The sequence below is a fragment of the Labrus bergylta genome, chromosome 15 (assembly GCF_963930695.1).
Source record: "Labrus bergylta chromosome 15, fLabBer1.1, whole genome shotgun sequence".
In the NCBI taxonomy this organism is placed as follows: Eukaryota; Metazoa; Chordata; class Actinopteri; order Labriformes; family Labridae; genus Labrus; species Labrus bergylta.
This window is the reverse complement of record NC_089209.1, coordinates 11,730,669-11,751,248: the sequence shown is the minus strand read 5'-3', so window position 1 is coordinate 11,751,248 and position 20,580 is coordinate 11,730,669. Positions and strand designations below refer to the sequence as shown.

General features: G+C 41.9%; 1 protein-coding gene across 1 annotated transcript in view; it reads right to left on the bottom strand.

Moving 5' to 3' along the window:
• The window catches only part of syne1a (spectrin repeat containing, nuclear envelope 1a), a 133,603-nt gene that overhangs the window by 82,415 nt on the left and 30,608 nt on the right, over window positions 1-20,580 (bottom strand). Inside the window, exons 16-51 of the mRNA XM_065964167.1 lie at window positions 20,027-20,232; window positions 19,388-19,552; window positions 18,461-18,613; window positions 17,980-18,123; window positions 17,633-17,809; window positions 16,968-17,126; window positions 16,563-16,727; window positions 15,434-15,568; window positions 14,959-15,120; window positions 14,617-14,825; window positions 14,404-14,512; window positions 14,128-14,292; window positions 13,870-14,037; window positions 12,891-13,055; window positions 12,331-12,471; window positions 12,077-12,234; window positions 11,633-11,789; window positions 10,790-11,017; window positions 10,586-10,684; window positions 10,202-10,389; window positions 8,513-8,636; window positions 7,841-8,007; window positions 7,560-7,713; window positions 6,767-7,422; window positions 6,247-6,426; window positions 6,002-6,155; window positions 4,852-5,010; window positions 4,027-4,209; window positions 3,833-3,934; window positions 3,107-3,310; window positions 2,819-3,026; window positions 1,802-1,914; window positions 1,472-1,677; window positions 1,206-1,367; window positions 828-1,107; window positions 474-646 (exon numbers count right to left, since the gene is read on the bottom strand). Of these exons, the coding sequence (XP_065820239.1) occupies window positions 474-646; window positions 828-1,107; window positions 1,206-1,367; window positions 1,472-1,677; window positions 1,802-1,914; window positions 2,819-3,026; window positions 3,107-3,310; window positions 3,833-3,934; window positions 4,027-4,209; window positions 4,852-5,010; window positions 6,002-6,155; window positions 6,247-6,426; window positions 6,767-7,422; window positions 7,560-7,713; window positions 7,841-8,007; window positions 8,513-8,636; window positions 10,202-10,389; window positions 10,586-10,684; window positions 10,790-11,017; window positions 11,633-11,789; window positions 12,077-12,234; window positions 12,331-12,471; window positions 12,891-13,055; window positions 13,870-14,037; window positions 14,128-14,292; window positions 14,404-14,512; window positions 14,617-14,825; window positions 14,959-15,120; window positions 15,434-15,568; window positions 16,563-16,727; window positions 16,968-17,126; window positions 17,633-17,809; window positions 17,980-18,123; window positions 18,461-18,613; window positions 19,388-19,552; window positions 20,027-20,232 (6,478 nt within the window). The remainder of the gene's footprint in view (window positions 1-473; window positions 647-827; window positions 1,108-1,205; window positions 1,368-1,471; window positions 1,678-1,801; window positions 1,915-2,818; window positions 3,027-3,106; window positions 3,311-3,832; window positions 3,935-4,026; window positions 4,210-4,851; window positions 5,011-6,001; window positions 6,156-6,246; window positions 6,427-6,766; window positions 7,423-7,559; window positions 7,714-7,840; window positions 8,008-8,512; window positions 8,637-10,201; window positions 10,390-10,585; window positions 10,685-10,789; window positions 11,018-11,632; window positions 11,790-12,076; window positions 12,235-12,330; window positions 12,472-12,890; window positions 13,056-13,869; window positions 14,038-14,127; window positions 14,293-14,403; window positions 14,513-14,616; window positions 14,826-14,958; window positions 15,121-15,433; window positions 15,569-16,562; window positions 16,728-16,967; window positions 17,127-17,632; window positions 17,810-17,979; window positions 18,124-18,460; window positions 18,614-19,387; window positions 19,553-20,026; window positions 20,233-20,580) is intronic.

Here is a 20,580-nt window from a genome sequence, read left to right as displayed (position 1 = left end):
GATCAATTTTTTTTGTAGGAGGGGCCATAATTGCTCGATTATACACACACACACACACAGATGCAGGTGCATAATGTCTCACACACACACACACACACACACAGACAAAAATCAGATTCATCAATCAGAGTTACAAAATGGAAATAAATACGTCTAATTATGTATTTAACCCAATGGTAATTAATAGCATTGAGACATGACTCTGTCATGATGAGAATAACCTGAGCCCAGGAGGGACCATTTTTTGGCACAAGGGTAAATTGCCTTTTAATCCTCCAGCGGTTAATGTTCATATGGTACATTCAAAAGCAAAAAATTAATATGCGCTGAATGAGATTTGTTTAACAGCTGCTTTCGCTTTCAGTAAATTAAGTTCTACATTCAAACAAATTGAAATAGCTGCTTAAAGGCAGGAGCTCTTCTTCATTGAATAGTCAGTTTATATTCCAGGTAAGGTGAAGCGGCAAGTTTACCTGTGGCAGCTCATGGCAGTCACAAGCAGCGTTGCCCAAGCATCCTCCACTTCCTGCAGCTGAGAGCGCACCACCTCCTGTCCAGTGGCGCCATAGCTTCGCAGGGCCAACTCACCCTTACCCATCGCCATATTCAGCTTGACCTCCCCCTCCCCCTTCAAAAGCAGGATGTCCTGTACAAACAGAGCGAGGTCAGAGTGAACTGGATTTAGACGTCAAGAATTCAGATGCAGCAATGTTCAAACTAACAGCTCCCCCTTGTGTTCATTAGAAGAATTCTGAAACGTAACATTTAACTAATATTTCAAGGGAAATTACAGGTATGTGTAGTCTATTTGCAAAACCCCACCTCACCTGCACAGTCTCCAGCCTCTGCTCTAGCTGCTCTTTGGTTCCCATGGTGCTGTCTACTGTACCCAGCCTCTCTTGGATCTCCTCCAGCCAGGCCCAGACCCCTTGGAGGGTCTCTCCAAAGGCCTGGCTCTCTTGGCAGCCTCGCAGCCTCTCCCTGGCGGCCTTCAGCAGAGCCTGGTGCTCCATCTGGAGCTGGCCTGTCACTCTGACCTCTCCTCCTGACCCCCGGCCTGCTTCAGATAGAGACTGGGCCTCCTGGCAGAGATGCTCAATGGAGTCCCTTGCATAAGACAATCAAATATGTTATTGTTAAGAATATTTAACAGCCCATACTGTGGTTTCTATAACATATGTCCTCACACGCCCACATACACATACCTTCTTTCAAGCAGTTCCTTATGGAGGTTTTCCATCCTCTCTAGCTCTTCTGTGATGTCCATGACTCCCTGCTGGCTCTCTGCCCCTAAAACAGGCTCGCTCTTGAGGCTGACATCCATCTGCTTCAGCCAGTTTCTAATACCATCAGCGGAGCCATTAAAACTTGGGAGAAGACAGAAACGGGAGCGGAGGAGAGGAATTTTACCTTTCTGTCCAAATTCCTTTGCACACATAAAATACACAACAAGGGTGATAACTGTACATACTTTCTCAGAAGTTCAATACTCTCATGCAAGTCTTGTTGGTTCTGAGAGCAACTGTCCATGTAGTTCTTCCACTCTCTCTTACAGGACGAAAGATGCTCTTGAACCTGTGCCGCTCCAGCTTTAGACAGGTGGACCAGAAGCCTCTCAGCTTCCTCACAAACCCGAGATAGACGCTCATCACCCTCTGACATCTGCTCGACTGACACCTGTGGGTTGAGATCGAGCAGCATGTTGTAAAAAAACAATATTGGAAAACCATTTTTATATTTTCATTTTACCATAATGTTTGCACCATGACAAAAAAAGGTATTCAATTCTGACTAATATTACCTTTAGCCTCTGAAACTTAGCCCCAAGGATGGCAACATCTCCAGATTGATTAGAACAATCTTTAAGGTCCAACTTCTGATCTGCAAGCCAGGAGTGGAAGTCTTGGACGAGCTCTGTTCAGAGGATCAGAGAGTACAGGCTATAAGGAAAAACTATAAGCAAAGAAAAACTGTTGTGTGATAAAAGTAAGCAAGGCAAAAAAAGGTTTAAAGTGAAGAAGCCTGAAGGAGGGAGAGAGGAGGTGATGTGTTGAGACAGATGGGGAGTGTGGGCGTGTCCATGCTGTGCAACGCTGGGTTGCCTTGCCAACTAGAACCAAAATGACTCCCTGGAGAGCAGATGTGACGAGAGCAGCATTACTCTCTGAGGCACAGGTGTGTGCCTGAGGATGAGAGCGCACCAGTGTATCAGACAGTGTGTGTCAATGGAGTGTGAGTTGTAGTGGGCGGATTGAGTGTTCTCTGGGGAACATATAGGATAATCAGCAGTAAATCTGCTGTAACACTAACACGAACAAATGACATTGCATCCTGTAGTTGTGCCATGTTTGAATTGGTGATCATGAGGGTTTAAGTGATATTAAAATGCTTTTTTCTCCTTATATGGAAATCAGAAAGTCACTTTATAAGTTATTGTTACAGAACCATAAAGAAAGAACTAAGACATAAATAAACAAGGTGTGATGGACTAAATCTCAACAAAATGCGAAATTGAAGCTGGGGTAGGCAACTTTGGATAAACCAGCCATATTAAAGCTTTTAGCTAATTTAATTGGGTATGAATCACACTGAAATTAATATGGGTGCTTCTATGTGATCTACTAAGGCACATAAGACCATCAATGCCTTATTTGCGGTGCAGGGCAGGTTCTCTAGAGAGCTTCGTATAGAATCGTATTTTCATCCCTAACATGATTTAATAAATTTTAAGATTTATTTTGGGCATTTCAACATTTACAACAAATGCTTCTAAAATAAATTCTTCGCTCTAGTTTTAAGTCATATTCACGTCCCATACCGTTGAAGTGGAGCTGTAACCCATCCTGCAGGTTACCCCTTGTCTTGGCACAGCGCTGCGCAACAGCCTCTGTTCGCTTTGCAATGGTGGTGAGCTCAGAGCTGAGGCATGACAACTCCTGAGAGGGATGAGACCTGCACAGAGCACTCAAGGCATCTCGAGCCGAGTCCATGTCTGCCCTCTGTTGCTGCACAACACCCTGCAGGTCCTGAAAGGGGAGTGTGTAACTTGTAAGTATCATTTTTCAATGTGATATGTTTAGTTACTGAGTTGATTGCGTTGTTGTACCTTAACTGTGCCAATGTCTTCAGGAGAAGTAGCCTCAGTGAGGTCTGATAAGGAGCCCTCAACTGCCTTCAGCCGCTCGGCCATCTGGGACATGAGGTCCTCCAGTCGCTGCTTCTGGAAACTGAAGTAGGTCAGAGTGTGTTTGGCCTGGTTGTACACCTCCTGCGCATGGGCCATTTTCTTTTTGAGGTCTGATTCTAGGACCTGTATAAAAAAAAGAAATTTAGAGACAATTTTTTTTTTTTTGCAGCATCTGAAGTACATTACATTTCAGTCCAACATGTTAAAAAGTTCCTATGAGGAACTGTTAGCTGTTTAAGATCTGAAAATGACCTACAAAAGCAAAACAAGACGCTAAGCATAATGATTGACTATTTGTAAATAGTTATTTTTAATGCCTGAAACCACTGCCACTGTGTCAAGTGAAGTTATGAACTACATGCCGCTGAAGCAGCCTTTATTCACATCTTCCATAGCAGAGATTATCCATGAGCGATAAATATCAAAAATGAGCGTGAGGAAAAGTTCCTCACAGGAGCTTTAATGGCAAATATTTCAGATTGAGAGGTTTCCTTTAACCATACAAAGTAATATGGCTACACAAACTAACTCATCATAATGTTATGAAAATAGAGTGATTACTATCCTTATTACTATCATTAAATCAGATCTTTGGTGGTACATTTTTCTTTGCTCTTAACAACAACATGTCTCTTCCCCCCTCACCTGCATTTGTAACGGGGTTTCCTGCAGCTTTGCTCGCTCCTTCAGCTCCGTCACTCTCTCCTGCAGGGCATCGAGCGTCTGCTCTCTCTTCTCGACCTCAGCCTGCAGATTGAAGTGCAGGACATTTCAATTACATCACAGTTGCTATGAACTCAATGTTACGACACCATCATCGTTATTCAAACACTCCTGACCTGAAAGGTGTCAAGATGGGCCTCTGCGTTTTCTTTATCGCTGAGATTGGTGACACTATCGGTGAGATCAGCGATGGAGTTGGCGCTCCATTGGTTGATGTCCTGCTCCATGGACCTGAGGTCGTCCCAAAGGCTTACGCAGTATCCCAGCCTCTCTGTGTTTGTCTGTATCCTCTCTGAGACCTACGGGAAGAGAGACCAGTGGTCTATATGAATACAGAAAACATCTCAATCAACAGGAGAGGTATGATCTCCCCCCCCACCCCCCCTTTGGGTTTACTTTTCTCTCTCCCTCTCTCAGTAACAAGGGACAGTATGCTTTACCAGAAGATGGAAGGAAAGCAGGACTTAATTGGTTTGACAGATGTGGGGATGAGAAGTGAGAGAGACAGAGAGCGAGACAGGGAGGCAGATAACGTGTCTAGACTTGTTTATATTTCTGTCTCATTTGTGACAGCTGAGCAGCCAACTAAATCCCATAAGAGGAGAAAATAGAAAAAAAGGGAAAACACAGAAATAAATATCATTAAAAAAAGGAACAGCATTAGTGCCTGGTAGAGCTGAACAGTGGATCTCATAATTGATTTCTGAAAGTAAACAACATCAAAAGCTGTGTTATTTTCTTCAAAGGGGTTTCCTATTACAGATCTAGACCTGAGGTGAATTTGTGGGATTAGGACAATTCATTAATGCCGTGAAAAAGGTAATATTTTAACCCGCTCATCAGGTAGTGTTTCTATACTAATGTTATATATTTCTCTGATCAAGTATTTTATTTTAGCTGTCAAAGAAAATGTGCAGCATATGTTATTGTGCACCACTCACCTCCAGCCACTGGTCTCTTAATGTCTCTGTGTCTTTCTGGATGAAGCTCGTATCTGAGTGGGGAACCTTCTCGAGCTCTCTTTGCAGGTCCTCCACTGTGCTGATGAGCTGGTCCATGTCTTCCTGTTTTTCTATCAGTTCAGACTGCACTGTTTCATGCTACAGGGACAGAGAACGATGCAGACGATATGACAACAGACCACCACTAGAGGGAGATCGACTGTACACACTTGAACTAGAGGGGCTGTTAGAATGCAATTCCATTTCTGAGATTTCAGTGAACTGACTGAAAAGCAAAATAAATCCTAGTGATTAAACACAAATAAAAAATAAAAGCAGAATCAAAGTTTTGAGCTCTGCAAGATGCACCTATAAATACCTGCTTCACATTTTGATTTTTCTACTTGAAAAGATAATTTTCAGTTTTTGTTTTCAGAGAGATGTTTTGTCATACTGTGGACCAAGTGGGTAAAATATGGAAAGCCCCTACAGACAGATTTTGTTGAGTTGACGAACCATGGATCCCGTGATGCCGTCTTGTCTTATCAAACCTAATTAAATTTGACTTTTTCTCTTCTGGAGTCTCTCCAAAGAGAAAAAAGAAAAGAGGACGACAAAGCTGTCATTGTTTCAGAGCTCAGTTATATCAACTGCTATCCAACAACAAAAATAAAGAATAAAAAACAGTATGATTCCTCATGATGTTAAGATCCTGCATCTTGATTTGATGACAGAAGATTTAATGCAAGCATTTCTGATGCCAAACAAGTTACAATCCTGGGACTCCAAACCTCAGAGAATGGTTGGAAATAGTTTAATAAATCTTTGTAATGGAAAAGATGATTTTCTCTCTATGCCTTAAAAGGAGCAACTTCTGCTAAGACGTGGGAGAACACATGTTTTTTTGTCTCCATAAAAATTTGATTTTTTTTTTTTTTTTTTAAATATTAGTAAAAAAAAATGCTGTGTAAAAAAGTTCATAAAGTAAAGTAATCATTGGTTTTTCTGTTCCAACAGACTTGATCATTTAGCTTCTTGGACTTTGACAGAGATGTTTCATAGCTATAATTTAATGTTCATAATATGCTTGCCTTAAAAAAGAAATGGAGGAGTAAATGAAAGTGTTCTAGGAAAAACAGGAAGTACTGACTCGTATGAAAGTCCTCTTGGCTTCCTGGGCATCATGGTTGTGGTCGGGGAGATTGTGTGCAACAGCCTGAGCAGTCTCAACAACAGTGGTGAGGATTGACTTCAGGTGGTGGAAGTGGCGGAGAAGATCTACCAAAACTCCACTTTGTTCCTGACTGGAGGGGGAAAATACGAGGAATAAAAACACAAAACTAGGAATTGAACAAAAAGAGAGTTAAATCCCTCTCTGTCAGCCTTACTCCTTACCCATTGGTGATCAGAGTCCTGACGTTCTCCCAGGCTGTCTTCACAATTGCTACCTCCCTGAGAGCCTCCCCTGCCAGCTCGCTGTCTCTCTGGGCCAGCTGGCCTCCCTTCTCCTCTAACCACCGCTGGGAGTGCTGCAGGGACTGGAGCTCATCCTCGAGCTGAATAAAGAAACGCAGCCTGGGAGAAATAGATGCAGAAGGAAACAAAGAGGATTACTAGCCTGATTCCAATACAATATATCTAGAATTTTGAATCCACAGTTTACAGTTAGGCACAATGATAGAGACACGCATATTCAACAAAATACAGTATTCAAAGAGAACTACATCTGGTAAAGTAGAGACAAAGGTTTTCTGTGGGAGCATTACTTTGCAGTGAAGTACAGAACATGCACAAAATTAGTGTTTGTTAGCCTAAAAAATGGTCATATTGTCCAAGAGCCTTAGCTAGTGGGTTATACGATCTTGCTTAAAATGATGTCAATATTGCGAAGATGCTGGAATTGCAAGGTGCATACCTGTTTTGAAAGGCCTGTACTGAGCTCTCTCTGGCCGCCTCTTGCCTCGCTTCATCCTCCAGTTTTTTCAAATTCTTCATCACCTCCTCCCTCCTCTCCCTGAAGGAGCTCCATAGTGCCCCTAAAGCGTCTGCCTCACTCTGCCTCCACCCCACGCCTCTCTGAACCTCCTCCAGAGCCACACTGAGGGACACTGCCTGCACCCTGCATGATGTTCTTCCATGGGGGGGACTCACATCTTTGGACCTCTGCCACTCTACCCCACACAGGTAAAACTGTGCTTTGGTGAACTGACCATCTAAGCCAACTGCCTCGGCCTCAAGTCGGGCCACATCTGTAGCCACTTCCCCTATTCCATGATGCAGCTCTTCAACTTTGGAGCCGTCCCAGCTTCCCCTTCCTTCCACTGCCTCTTGAAGTCTACGCACAGCCTCAGCTGCTGCTCCATGCTTCTCAAGGAAAGTCTTTAACTCAGTCAGGCACTCTTTGCGGAGGAGAAGTAGACGCTGGGATTCATTGAGGGGTTGCAGGCAGTCCTCTCTCCAGCCCTGCAGCTCCTGTTGGGCCTCTGGTGTGGAACAGCGAATCAGGGAGGACTCTCTTTGCTGCAGAGCCTCTCTCATCGATGCATAGGCCTGTAGTTGCACCTCGTTCTCCTGCAACAAGATAGAGTAATTAGGGAAATCTGTATGAGCTCCAACAAGAATCAATATAAACTTGTTTACTGTAACTGCTCAAATAAACAGAGCCCATAAAGGACATCTTTGTCGACAGCAAATTATTGATTTCTCACCTTCAGCTTTGTAATTGCAGCCTCAAGATCAGCAATATCAACCTGGGAAGAGCTTCTCAAGCCAGACAGGAAGTTTTCACTCCTTTGGGTCAGAGTCAGCAGAGCCTGATCAAACTGCTCCAACTGCTCCAACTGAGGCTCCAACAGCTCAAGTCTAAAATAGAGGAGGAGACAGCGCGGGTGAAGAATATGAGATCATGGTTTTGATAGGCAAAAAAAAAATATCTAGAATGCTGAATAAAGTTCAGCAGAGGTAGACAAATGTGAATCATTGTGAATACCTGTGTGATATACTGCTCTTCAAAGCAGTGCATCTCTGTTGTATTTGCGTGAGGTCATCACTGAGCTCTTGTGTACGATCTTCAGGCGCTGTGGGATACAGACACAGCCCAAGGTTCAAAAGGCCGTGGAGGAGAGCTTCATAGGATGGCGTCTCCCTCTGCATTTCCTACACGGGTCAATAAAGATTTTGTAATTTCGCAACACAAAATTAGCAGAAGACATCGTGCACAAAAGGAGCGGTAAGAAGAAAACTAAAAAAAGGTCAGATCAACACTTAATAATATGTTAAAAAGAAAATACGGAAGCCCTAAGCTTATATGCATCCACATATTTAATTTATAATTGCAAAAGCACAAAACAAACTGAAATAGGCTTAACTTCATTAATTAGTTCACCTGATTGGTTCGGGCAATGACAACATGGTATAGTTAACAAAGTGGGCCTATTGTTTTGTTCCCACTATGCTAGAAATTATCCCGTTATCACAAAAAAAACAAGCCTTGATATTTTGAGTCAATGGGGTAGATTAATCTGTTATAACGTGAAAAAAAAAAAAGATTTTGAGAAAACTACTGACATTAACTCGTTATCATGGGAACAGGATGAATTAAAAGTCTGAATGCAGCTTAGGGCTTCCATAAAGGAATACACAAGTAGAAAAAACGATGTACCTGCACATTTCGTAGTTCATTCCTAAGTTTCTCTTTGTCTGCAGAGAGCAGCTCAGAGTCCGGACAGCAAACAGACTCACATCTTCCCAACCAACTTTTCATGGACGAAAGCTCCTTTTCAAATCTGTCGATGCAGAGATGAAACCAAGCAAAATGTATTGAGTCGAAATACATTTTCTGTTGCACTCATCAGCTGTAAATGACAATCAAACATAAACTGATTTTAGCAGTCTCTGAACTAACCCCATCATATATACACACACACACAAACTGATACTGTCTGTCTTGTGTGTGTTTTTTTAATTTTTTTAAGAACCAAGCCCCAGTATCAGTGACAGTGTCATAATGGGGCAACCATATCTCAGCAGACCATCCTGTGCTTTAGGTAATCCCTCATACACACACACACTTGTCACTTGCAGGGGGGAAGATGAGGTTGACTGCAGAGGAACACACATCCACACAGACACACACAAACCCAGCGAGAGTTTATCAGTAGAAATAGAATATTATAGGTATTACCTGGATAAATACAAAAAAAACCCATCACTTTAAAAATCTGCTAAGTGACTAGCTCACTGTTTTTTTTTCCTCTTGAATACGAAGAATAAGACAGAATAGTCTGAGTGGAAGTCTATTGTGCGATCAAAGAAAGCGATAACAAAAGCATGTTATTGGAATTGAAAGGCGACGGCTGACTGGGGGACAGACAGATTGTATCAGAGACAAGATCACGCTGCTCTGCATCCTCCTAAAATGAGGGAATGTTTCAAGGAATAAAAGAGGAGATTGGCATAGAAAGAAGGATTCAGCAAAAAGAGCACATGCACAATGAAAGGGGAAATAGAAATGTTTATACAATCAGATTGATATACACGTGTTGAACAAAAAAAAAAAAAAAGTACTGTTCAGTTAAGGAATAGTTGTGCTCAACTATTTTTACAGGTCCATTTTTTTAAGTTCCTGGTGTTTTTATGGATGTGGTAAACACCCAGTATTTTAAACATAGTTGCATAAGTGACACACAAACAGAGACAGGAGCACATATAATATATATCCAGGATAAGACCAAAGGTAAGATACCACTGACTTTTTTCAACCACTAACAAAAAAGAAATGTGCTTTATGATTCTGAGAACTTTTTCTGTCCTGAAATATTTAAAATAATTTTCTAGAATTGTATAGAGGCAGTATGTGATCCCCTGGACAGAGAAAGAAATAACAGACAGCCCTAAAGAGGAAGTCTGAGATGTGCTGAAAGAAGCCTGCTATAATATACCAGAAGATTACTAAGGAAACGTCAAGACGGTCTCCTCAAAGGAGTTAAAGATGTGCTAAGTGCAAAGGGAGGTCACAATAAATACACACTACTCCTGGAGGACATTGTCTTAATAACATTTTTTTTTAATTTGTTCACATATTTGCTGCACTCTCTTGTTCTATTGTATTCAATATATTGTGCAATACATATGAATAGTCATTAAATCCTTGGATATTTAATTCAGTTACACATTCAGCACATTGCTGTGAAAGGCTCAACACAGTGCATAAGGTTATATTCTTTTTTTAAACCACTATACCAGTGTAGTATTATTTTTTCTTCTTCCACTAAGTTCCTTATTCCGTTTTCAAATGAGCCAATATCCTTAAAAAGCTCAAATAAAACCATACAAATGTTGTTTATTTTACCTTTGCCAAAGTGCTAGAAGGCTCTCTAATGTGGATTGCTTCTCCGCGCCTTTTGCCATAAACTCTGCCTGTTGTTTCTGGTGGTTAGCCACCTCTTCCTCCAGCTGGCTGCCCTCACCGAGCCTCTTCACGGCTGAACACAAAGCCATCAGCCTGGGGTTCAGCTGCTCAACAGCCTGGCAGACCTCCTGGAGGACACAGAAGCACACTTGTCATCAGCTCTGATGACATTGTTAAACCACCGAGGGTACCAGTCTGAGTTACTCTTGAATATAAATAACGCTAACATGATAATTATGATGAGGCCAATCGTACAGTGTCAGTAATATGTTATGATTTTGTGATGTAACGTAACAATTCCATTCCTCGTGTGGTTTTTCTTACCATATGGTCCTGGAGGATTTTGTACGTCTCACATGATGATGTGCAGTATGTGACGGGACAGTCCAGCCTCTCTTTAAGATCACTCATTGTTTTCTTGACCTGATAATGACAAAACTTAACTCACTCAGAAGTTAACACACTCAAACTAGCACAGTATTTTTCAATGAATGCCCCCCACACTGTTCAATCAATGCTGCAGTGTACCTGTTCAAGGTTATCGTTATATCTCTGCCTGTATGTGGCGCTCTGGTTGAGCTGGCCTCCGAGCTGCTCTACTCTCCACTTCATCTCTTCCCAGTTACGCCTCATCTGTGCGAGTTGTGTCCGAATGCGTCCAGCTTCTCCGGGGGTCACAAAGATCGAGAGGGCCTCGCAGTCCGCCTCCATGTGAGCCAGCGCGACCCGTCTCTCGTCTAAAACCTCCCCCACAGCCTGGAAGGATGAAGCAGCAAAAGGAGTGATAATCAGGAAAGTATAAGAGGCAGGAGTTGGGGAAAATAAATATGACAGAATATAAAATAGTAGAAAAATAAAAAGTTGATAAGGCGGAGACATTGCTGTGCTTTATCTTCAATGTACTCCCTTATCTCCCTTGGAAAAGGTTGTGTCAAAGTACTGGCTCAGGCATGCATATGAAATCGTAACTAATCAAATGGCTGCTGCAGGATTTTTTGGTGTTTTTTTGCCCTGGGTCGACATGAGATTGACAAGGCCCAGATCAGGCAAGCAGAGCTTATATTTTCTTCAATGTGATCAATCTATTTTCTGTGTCTGAGTCTTTGCTGCAGCTCTGACCCAATTTCCCCTCGGGTTAGATTAAAAATGTCATTTTATTTCCTCCTAATCTTAAGAACCTCGAGGCCACTCCGTTACTGTCATTTATGGACTAAAGCGCAGACAGCAAAACTAATTTCACTCAGAGCTACTTTAATACTTTGTATGATTTATTTGGGAATATCCAAATATATCACAGGAGCTGTGTGTGAGTCAGTATCATGATCATCTATAAAGGATTGACCTAGAGTATAAATACAAGGTGTAGAATACCTCCACTTTGCTGATTTGTTTGTCCAGGGGATCTGTGGAGGAGGAGGTGCTAACAGCTTCTAACTCCTCCTCTGTCTTGTTCATCCACAGAGAGACAGCCTCAGACTCTCTGCTGAAGCGCTCCCACCGCATACACACCGTCTCCAGCTGGACAACACTGAAAGGACAGGCAAAAACTATTTGAAACAGTATAATATAAATGTTTAAAGAACACTCTAGATTTGTCCTAGTCAAACAAATTACTTTACTTCGAGTATATTTCATATTTCTTTTCATATTTGATTTATTTACTAATTTCAATGTTTGGTTCCCACAAAATATAACACAACATGAAATATTTTCTCATGATAACACTGTCCATAAGCAAACGGGAGCAGGGAGAAGAAAAGCACTTCTTTCAAATTTCAAAGGCATGGGAGACATAAGGATGAGGATGGGACGTACTTCTTGTTGAGGTGGTCTTGAAGTTGTGCGACAGCTTCCTTGGTGGACTGGGCCTGCTGCAGAAGAAGAGTCTGATTCTTTGGGCCGAGCTGAACATCTGCCTTTTCCAGGAGGAGATCTGCTTGTATGGAAAACTCCTCACTCTCTGTTAGGAGCTCCTACAGGCCAAATGAGGGCGTGTTTTAGTACAGGCAGATACAGATCATACGATGCATGCATGTTCACCAACACACACACGTTCTGTCCATTCATACCTTGTTATGCTCCAGTTCCGTCCTTAGGCTGTCCACGTTGTTGAAAATCAGTTCTTTGTGCAGCTCTTCGTTTGTGTTACTGACAAACCTCCAAACGGTTTCTCTGTCGGCTTCAAAATTCTGCCAGGAGCTCAGAGTTTCCTTGAGAGCAAGACGAAAAGCAGAATAATCTCAGTGGGCTTTATTCAGGAATACAGAACATGTACACACTTGTCTTCCAGAGACTTTTGGATCAAAATAATCGGGCCGAAATCTCACTAGACTTTTTTTTCCCCTAAAAAAACGTAATTTAATACTATAGGAACAGACTTTACACGTGTGTTCATTTATGTGCTTAACAATGTTTTCCTCTGAAACACGTTTATTTTCTAATCAATTTGATGACAGTGATAGAGGGTTATGAACAAATCCAAAGACAACAGAAAGAAACTAAATTAAAATACCAGACAACAATCAATAACCTTGTTTAGCTCCAAGAGTCAATGATCACTGTGAGGGCGTGTGGACACATGCACACATTAGCACACTCCACACGTGAGAAAAAACATGGCTCATGGTACCTGCAGGTTGTGCTCCTTTGCCTCTGATTTACGGTCCACCTCTCTGAAAGCTCCCTCCAGCTCCCGTAGAGACTCACTGAGCGTCTCCCCTTTCTGCAGCTGTCGGCAGTGAGACACCAGGAGCTCCGCCTCTCTCCTGTTAGCATGCAGGCGCTTTAAGTGTTGCTGGAACAGACAAGTGGAGAAGTAACCAACATGTATCACAGTGTGGATTACAACAAGCATTATGACCCTCCACAGTGTCAAGCAGTGGCAGTTACTGTCCGGTTGAGTCTCTCACACAAGTGTCTGATAACTACATTTGAGGGATCAACCCAAGAAATGTTTATATCTACACCTATCTATCTCTACAGATCGAACATATCTGCATTATATACTGTATTGATATCGGATGTTTTTTTTCTCCTTTTCTCTCTTTTTTTTTTTTTTCTTTTTTTTAACTGTAACTGGTTTGCTGTCTCAGCTGATTTCCAATGGGGGTGGGGGGGGATTATGGGGCATCTCCAGATTAAATAAAGGGTTTGATTTAGAATTTCAAACGTTTCGGGTGACTTTACTTTTAATGTAATGTCAGAGACTAAAAAAGGCTTCAATCTTACAAGAGACTGCTGAGTTGGCTCTACATCTTAAAAATCACTAATGGCTAGTAGTTAAAACACCTTGGCTCAGCAGAACTTAGACCCTCAGGGGCTGTTAAATTAACTTCAATATTATGTGAGGTTACTTTCCTTTACATCAATCAAACCACACATAATCCAAACAAAAATGACATTTCCATTTGGTCAAACTACGTCTTAAAATTCAAATAGAGACGTTGACTGCAGAAATTGCCATAAAGGCAAAGAAGTTAGAAATGTTTCCATAGAAACACACTTTAACTTGTGTATAATACTATATATTAATCAACCTATTTCAGTGTCATTTGATCCTCCCATTATTAAAATATCTGTACACAATAAAACCACACTGCGACACACACCTGGTGAAAAAGGTAAAGTTGTTTCGCCTCCTCCAGCCCCTCTGCATCCAGGATCCTGCTGGTCTGCTCCTCAGCCTCCCTGCGTGCTCTCAGAACCTCCTCCAGTGCGCCGTGCACCTCCTCCCTCAGCTCCTCGTACTGGAACATAGCAGAACCCTCCTCACCCCACTGTGGATGAGGATTAGACACAAAGATTTTGTTGAGAAAACTAAGGAGACGGACAGGTTTTATGTTTTTCCTTTTAAACTCTTGAAATACCTGACAAAGTGAAGAAAAGAGAGCCCGCAGGTCAGTGGAGAGTTTGGCCAGAGCAGTTCTCTGTCTCTGGACCTCCAGATCAGAGCTAACCTCAGACAGCCCAGCAAGACGGCTCTTAAGCCACAACAGGCTCTCCTCTCGGGCATCTATTGCTTCCTGCAGAGCCTGGAAATTGTGCAAACATATCAATTTACAAGCAGGTTTCTGAGATAAAGTAGTATTGGATCATAACTTAACCTCTGCTCCAACGGCAGAAAATATAATGTGTTAGCTCACCTGGACAGCAGCATCAACTTGCTCTTTGTGGCTGGAATTTCTTGAAGTCTCTTTTAAGAGTCTCACCTGCCTCTTTTGAGAAGAGACCCAATCAGAAAGCTCACAGAACCTACAAAAAAAAGGAAACCCTCGTTGAACCCCTTGGAGCAATAAAATTGTCTTTTAGATTTTGAAGATACTAAGAGCGCTTTGCTTTTTTTTCCCCATCCCTACCTCTCGTTCCAGTCTTTCCATTTATCAGGGTGCTGCTCCAGCTTGAGGTGGGTGCTCTTGATTTGCTCCATAACCTCTTCTACAACGTTTCTGGTGGAGTCTAATGCGCGATAAGCCGGGTCGTTGTCAGGTAACTTCTGACACAGATCTTCCATGATTCTAATCCTCTTCTCACACGAAGTCAGAGGTTTGCGTTCCCTAAAAAAAGTCTGGAGGTAAGAGAGGAGGACATCGTGAACCTAAGATGCTGAAGGACGCTGATTATGAAGGCATTAAGTGATTTCATCTTTCTTTTCCACCGTCACGTTGATGAAATGTGTTTAAACCAAAGCTTAGTCTCACTCTGTGCTCTTTGATCACTCTCTCGCTGGTGCAGGTACCAGACAGGGCGTGCACTTCTCTGTCCAACTCCACTCTGCAGTCTTGTATGATCACACAGACTCGACTTCGCTCCACCCCCACCTTCAGACGGAGCAGGTGAGACGGTACCTCAGCCTGGATGTCCTGTGGAAAAGACAGAGAAGACTCATTACATACAAGACATGGTAGATAAGATAGTCTGCATAATATCAATTAGTTTCAGTGACTTTTGTGGAGTCAACAAAACTGTCAGAAACCGACTATCCTCTGAGGAGACTACAAGTAAACACCATAGAGGTTGCAGTTTGCTCCGACTAGTACAGGTTAATTGGAAAGAGACCAGAGAGAACTCCATCAAAGCCGAAGGTCTTCCTGGTTAAGTTAATGAAGTATCGGCTATATGCCTCCGGAGATGTCTTGTAATTAGTGAGAATATTAACGCATGTGAACCCCTGACCTTCCAGTGTTTATGCAGCCTTCGGACAGTTTCTTGCAGCCCCTCCTGCTCCTCCTGGGGAAGGATGTCAGTCAGCTCGTCGCATGCCTTCAAGAAAACACTCAGCACACGCTGGTCAAGTTGGCCCAAAAAATCCTGTACGGAAAAATATGCGGGCAGTTTAGAGAGAGGAAAAGAATTTGAGGAGATAAATGAGGGTGTTTTGGCATCAAGAATCCTCAGAGACTCGCAAATAAGTCTTTGTGGCCAAACAGAATGTAAGTAAGAAAAATGAATAAATAAAGAATTTTAAAAATTACTTTCAATCATTGGTTTCTCAAGAACTGATATGAAGCCTAACAATCCTGGTCTCCATATTGGCAATGCTACCGCTGCCTAACTTTCAATGTAGAAACAGACAAAGAGATGGAGAAGGGTCAGGCCTTTAGCCTCAAGTGGGCACTTGAGGACCTGCAGTTTTCTGCACATCTGCATCCGCTTCATTTTGCAACACTAGTAAATTCTACCAACCAAAATTTCCCCCCCAAAACATGACCTACAGGTATTTTTGAGAATTTCAGGAGTTACCTTATTATACACTTTGGGCTTGATTCACTAGAATTGTCGTCAAGTGTGCGTGTGACATCACTTATAAACACTGCGGTGCAATTACAAGTCTCACTATGTTAATTTTTTTCCCATTCTGAATGAGTCACTGTTTGTGTATTAGACACTTTTTGCATCCAAAGGGGCCAAATTCTCCCCAAATGACTGCACAATGCCTCATTTAAATATGCGCAAACCGTCGCACAGAGATGCTGTTTACTCTGCAGCACAGTTAGGGGCGCACTTAACCCATTGAGTGTGTTTTGTGAATTAGACGGTGTGTTTTTGACTCAGAAGATGCACAAGTTCAGCAGGCACAAATACCACACATCCTTTTGTGAATAAGGCCCTACATTTGTCTTTATTGACAAGTTAGCACTTAGTTGTGTTCAATTCAATTCAATTTAAAAAACTTTATTTGTCCCCAGGGGGCAATTCTTGTATAAGAACATCACACATTCAGAGACTAGAATTCTTTTATACATCATCTGTACCCTTCATGGACTTGCTCTATTTGCAGCAGAAGGTTACATGATGAACTTACAGTGTGTTTCTTCAGTAATTCTTCAGCGTCTCCGGTTTCTTTTAAGCACCCCTGAGCTTTCTTCAGTACTCTCTCCAGCTCTTGTCTTGATTCTTCAAACCTCCTCCTCAGGCAGTTGTTCGCCTCTTCCTGCCTTCTCCATTCCCCAACCTCCTTCAGCAAAGCCTGAAAGGACGGACGGTAGGTAGTTTTGATTGTAATCGGTCTCTTTGGTAATACGGTTTAATTACATTATTTGTCTTACATTATTCAAATGAACAGTGAGACACTTGACTAAATTTAATCTGCACTATTGCCTCCTGGGTGTTTTGATGTCCTTGTAAGCTCATTAATGTAATCAGTGTTGTGGGTAATTCAGGGTCTGTAAGGCATTCTGGTGTGCATTCATGTATGTTTAACACTTACCTGTGCTGACGCCTGTATTTCAGCCACCCTCTTCTGCAGCTGGGACAGGTCGAAGTTTCGGAGCACCTTGCTGTTGGACAGCAACCTCTGCAGGGTGTTGTAATTCCTCTCAATCACTGACAGACAACGTTTACAGGTTTGCTGCTGGTTAAACAAATCCTGAGGAAATGGTGGACACAATGAAGACAAAGGAGAAAATGGGTTGATATCAGTACATTTAAATAGTCTAACACTGTTAGTATAGAATGTCAGCAATTCCCCTCCATTCAAACACTTCAGAAACTTTAGAAAGATGAGGTTGTAAAGACTAAGATTTATATTTTATCAGTGACATCGGGATAGTAGTGAAGGAGCTAGAGCAGGTACAACAGAAAACAGATGTAGTTGTATTTAATGCAACGGGAATACATTACATAAAGACAAAAGTTAATATTTTTTGCTTTGGTTAATTTTCTAAATAATGCAGATATTTATTTTGATAAAAATAACTCCTGATTACTTTTTGCCATTAAACAACCATGAGATACAACATTACACTGTGAAACTTTTTTTTTTTTTTGCAAATGCACTGCACAAACACAAGAACTCTGGAGAAAAGGACCCTACATTCAACTTTCACCTGGCAACCATTTAATTTGTGTTTTGTCATAACCTTCACATCTTACCTGCCACTTTTGTTTTTGCTGGGCCTGGCTCTGTGGGTCTTGGTCTCTGGCAGCAGCAGTGATGCGACTGGCCCGCTCCAGGGCTTGGTAGAAAGTAGTGACGTGTTTCTCCATCTCCTCCAAGAGCGGCAGAAAGACATGACACTCCCTCACAAGGGGGGGACACCGCTCTCTCACCTGGGGACAAATCATACAGGCCATCAAACAGTGACGCAGACACTGACGACAACGAGTGATCAGACTATCTTAAATGTCTCATAAAGGCAAATGGTAAGTGTGATGCTCTATAAGAAAGGTTGGAATAGACTTGAAACTACTTTTATGTTCCAGGTGTAAATAATATCTACCTTGCTCAGCTGACTCTTGGCTGTTGCCATAGTTGCCATGACCCTGGCAGCCTCATCCTGTGGCGCATCTTTGGCAAGGAGCTGAGCACTGCGGCCAGCCAACTTGTATTGTGTCTCCATGGAAACAACCTTTTGCCTGGTATTCTGAGATGAGGCAAAGGGTCATGGAAGAGAGTCTTAGATGAAAACACTTTCATCAAAACTGCATTAGGCTGTAAAAAAACTGTATGTGACTTATTTGTCTGCAGCTCTGACTGAAGTGTACATTCAGTGAGACGTACCACAGCTTGGAAGAAAATGTAATTAACTCATTTGATATGTTTCTGCAAAATTCCTGCCATACTTACTTGAAAGTTAAAAAAGAACTGTAATGAACTCAGTCAAATGCATGTAAATGAATCAGTGACAGGATCTGAGTCTAATTGGAGCAGAAACAACAGAGCATGTTCAAGGGTGGGTTGTAATGTGCAGCTTCTCTCACCTCCACATCCTGCAGAAAGCCTCTAACGCTGAGGAAAGACACCTGAACAGGAGCATTAAGTTTGGCCTCTGCCGTGTCCAGAAGCTCTTTCAGCGTCGTCACAGCCTTTAAATGGTCTTTTCTCCACTTCTCCAGCTCATCTGCACGGGCATACTGCAGTACAATAAAGATCATAAAAACATTAGCATTGATTTTATGAGAGGCGTTAAATGAGAGAAATGGAGGGATCTTTATACATTTTGGCTTCTCAAGTTCAGCATGGCTTAGCCATCAGGGACCTTTGGCTCTGGAATTATCTTTAGTCTTGCCTTTTAAGTGGTGTTGTCTTTTCACTGTTTTTATTCTTTTTATTATTGTCTATCTGTTTCTACATTTTTACCAATTATACATGAGCCTGCTTTTTATACCATTGTCTTATTGCTTTAATTGGACCCTCATTTCTTCTGGCTTTTTGAGTTTTATTCTTTGGGTTTCTGTTTTGGTTTTTTTTGTTCCCCGCTCACGGCTCAAACTAAAGGGAGATAGGCCCTTTTCAGTAAAAGCCCCTAAACTGTGGAACAGCCTCCCTCATTCAATCAGGTCTGTACAGCACTTTGGTCAGCTGTAGCTGTTTTCAAATGTGCTTTATAAATAAATATGACTTGACTTGACTTGACTTATTATTATTCTCCTTTTTTTGGGGTAAACTTTCTACATTATGTTAAAAAAATATCAGTGTTAATACTTTTCTTTATGTAACAAGTGCAGATGAGGGACAAATGGTTCCAAATATTCAGATAATACTCGTTCAAAATAACCCATGTCCTTTTCTTTTAACAACTAAATTAGCTACAATGCATAATTAAATAGGAGATAGAGTGTGATCCAACTCTTGCTCTCCTCTGACAAACTGTATCTTTTGTTATTTTTAAAGGTGTTTTTGTTTACTTGTTTGACTTTGAGAAAGAGGTCTCTCCATCGTCCGTTCAACAAAAGAAGCTGCTGCTTGAGCTCAAGTGACATGGTCTCATCGCACGTCTCAATCAGAAAATTCCCTGCGTCGTTCATGGCTGAATGCTGATCCATCCAGTGGCTGAGATTCCTGAAAAACTCCTGGAAGAGAGAGAGAGAGACTCATTAATAAGACAAAAAGAAACAAAGAATTAATAGAAACAAAGAAAAACACAAAGAACGAGTGTCAGAAACAAAGACAGTCACTCAAAAAAGGAAACAAAGGAAGGTATTCAAAGATAGAAACAAAGAGAGGACAATAAAAAAAGAAAACTGGGGTAATTAGCCATCTAGTCCTTGGTGGGGTGTGAATCTGAGGTAACCATAGCAATACGACAACTGGAATATCCTTAGTGGCTTGTTGTAAGTCAAGGAGATCATTTGATACTTGAGTGGAGACTGCTAATAGGATTTCATTTAGAAGACCAAATTCTTGAAATTAGGCTGACATGGATTTTATTGCTTCTTCTCTGTGGCAGCCCATCAAATAAAATACAAGTCTGAGGGGACACTTAATCTGTCTAAAAAAAAAGTTAGAACTTAAAGTATACGAAGGCGTTTCCTACAATCTCTTACCCGCTTAGTATTTTCTGGCTGGCCCAGGGTTTCTTCAGCATCCTCTAGCCAAGCTTGTAAGGAGGCCACGATGGAGCTGTACCTCTCCCAGTTAGAGAGCACCTCCTCCAGCATGCTCCTCACACTGCGCACCTCCATAGACAGACTCCTCCACTGGGTCACCACCTCCCGCATGAACCTGCGTACTCCCATCTCGCCTTCATCCACTGAAGAAGAGATACATTATTAACGAAGAAAAATACATCAACAATGATTTAGAGTAGTCATACTTCTACGGCCAGCACCGCTACTACTTCAAATCCTATTGGTATCGCTGCGGTTGCTGATAACAAAGCTACTCATACTGAAGTAGTGTAAACACATTTTTGAAGATTTATTTTCAGGCTTTTATGCCTTTATGTTAGTGATAGGACAGTGGATAGACTCAGAAACCAGGAAGAGTGAGAGAGTGGGGCGTGCAATGACATGCGGGAATGGAGCCACAGGCCGGATTTGAACCTGGGACGCCCGCTTTGAGGGCTTAAGCCTCTGTACATGGAGTTGCACGTACTAAC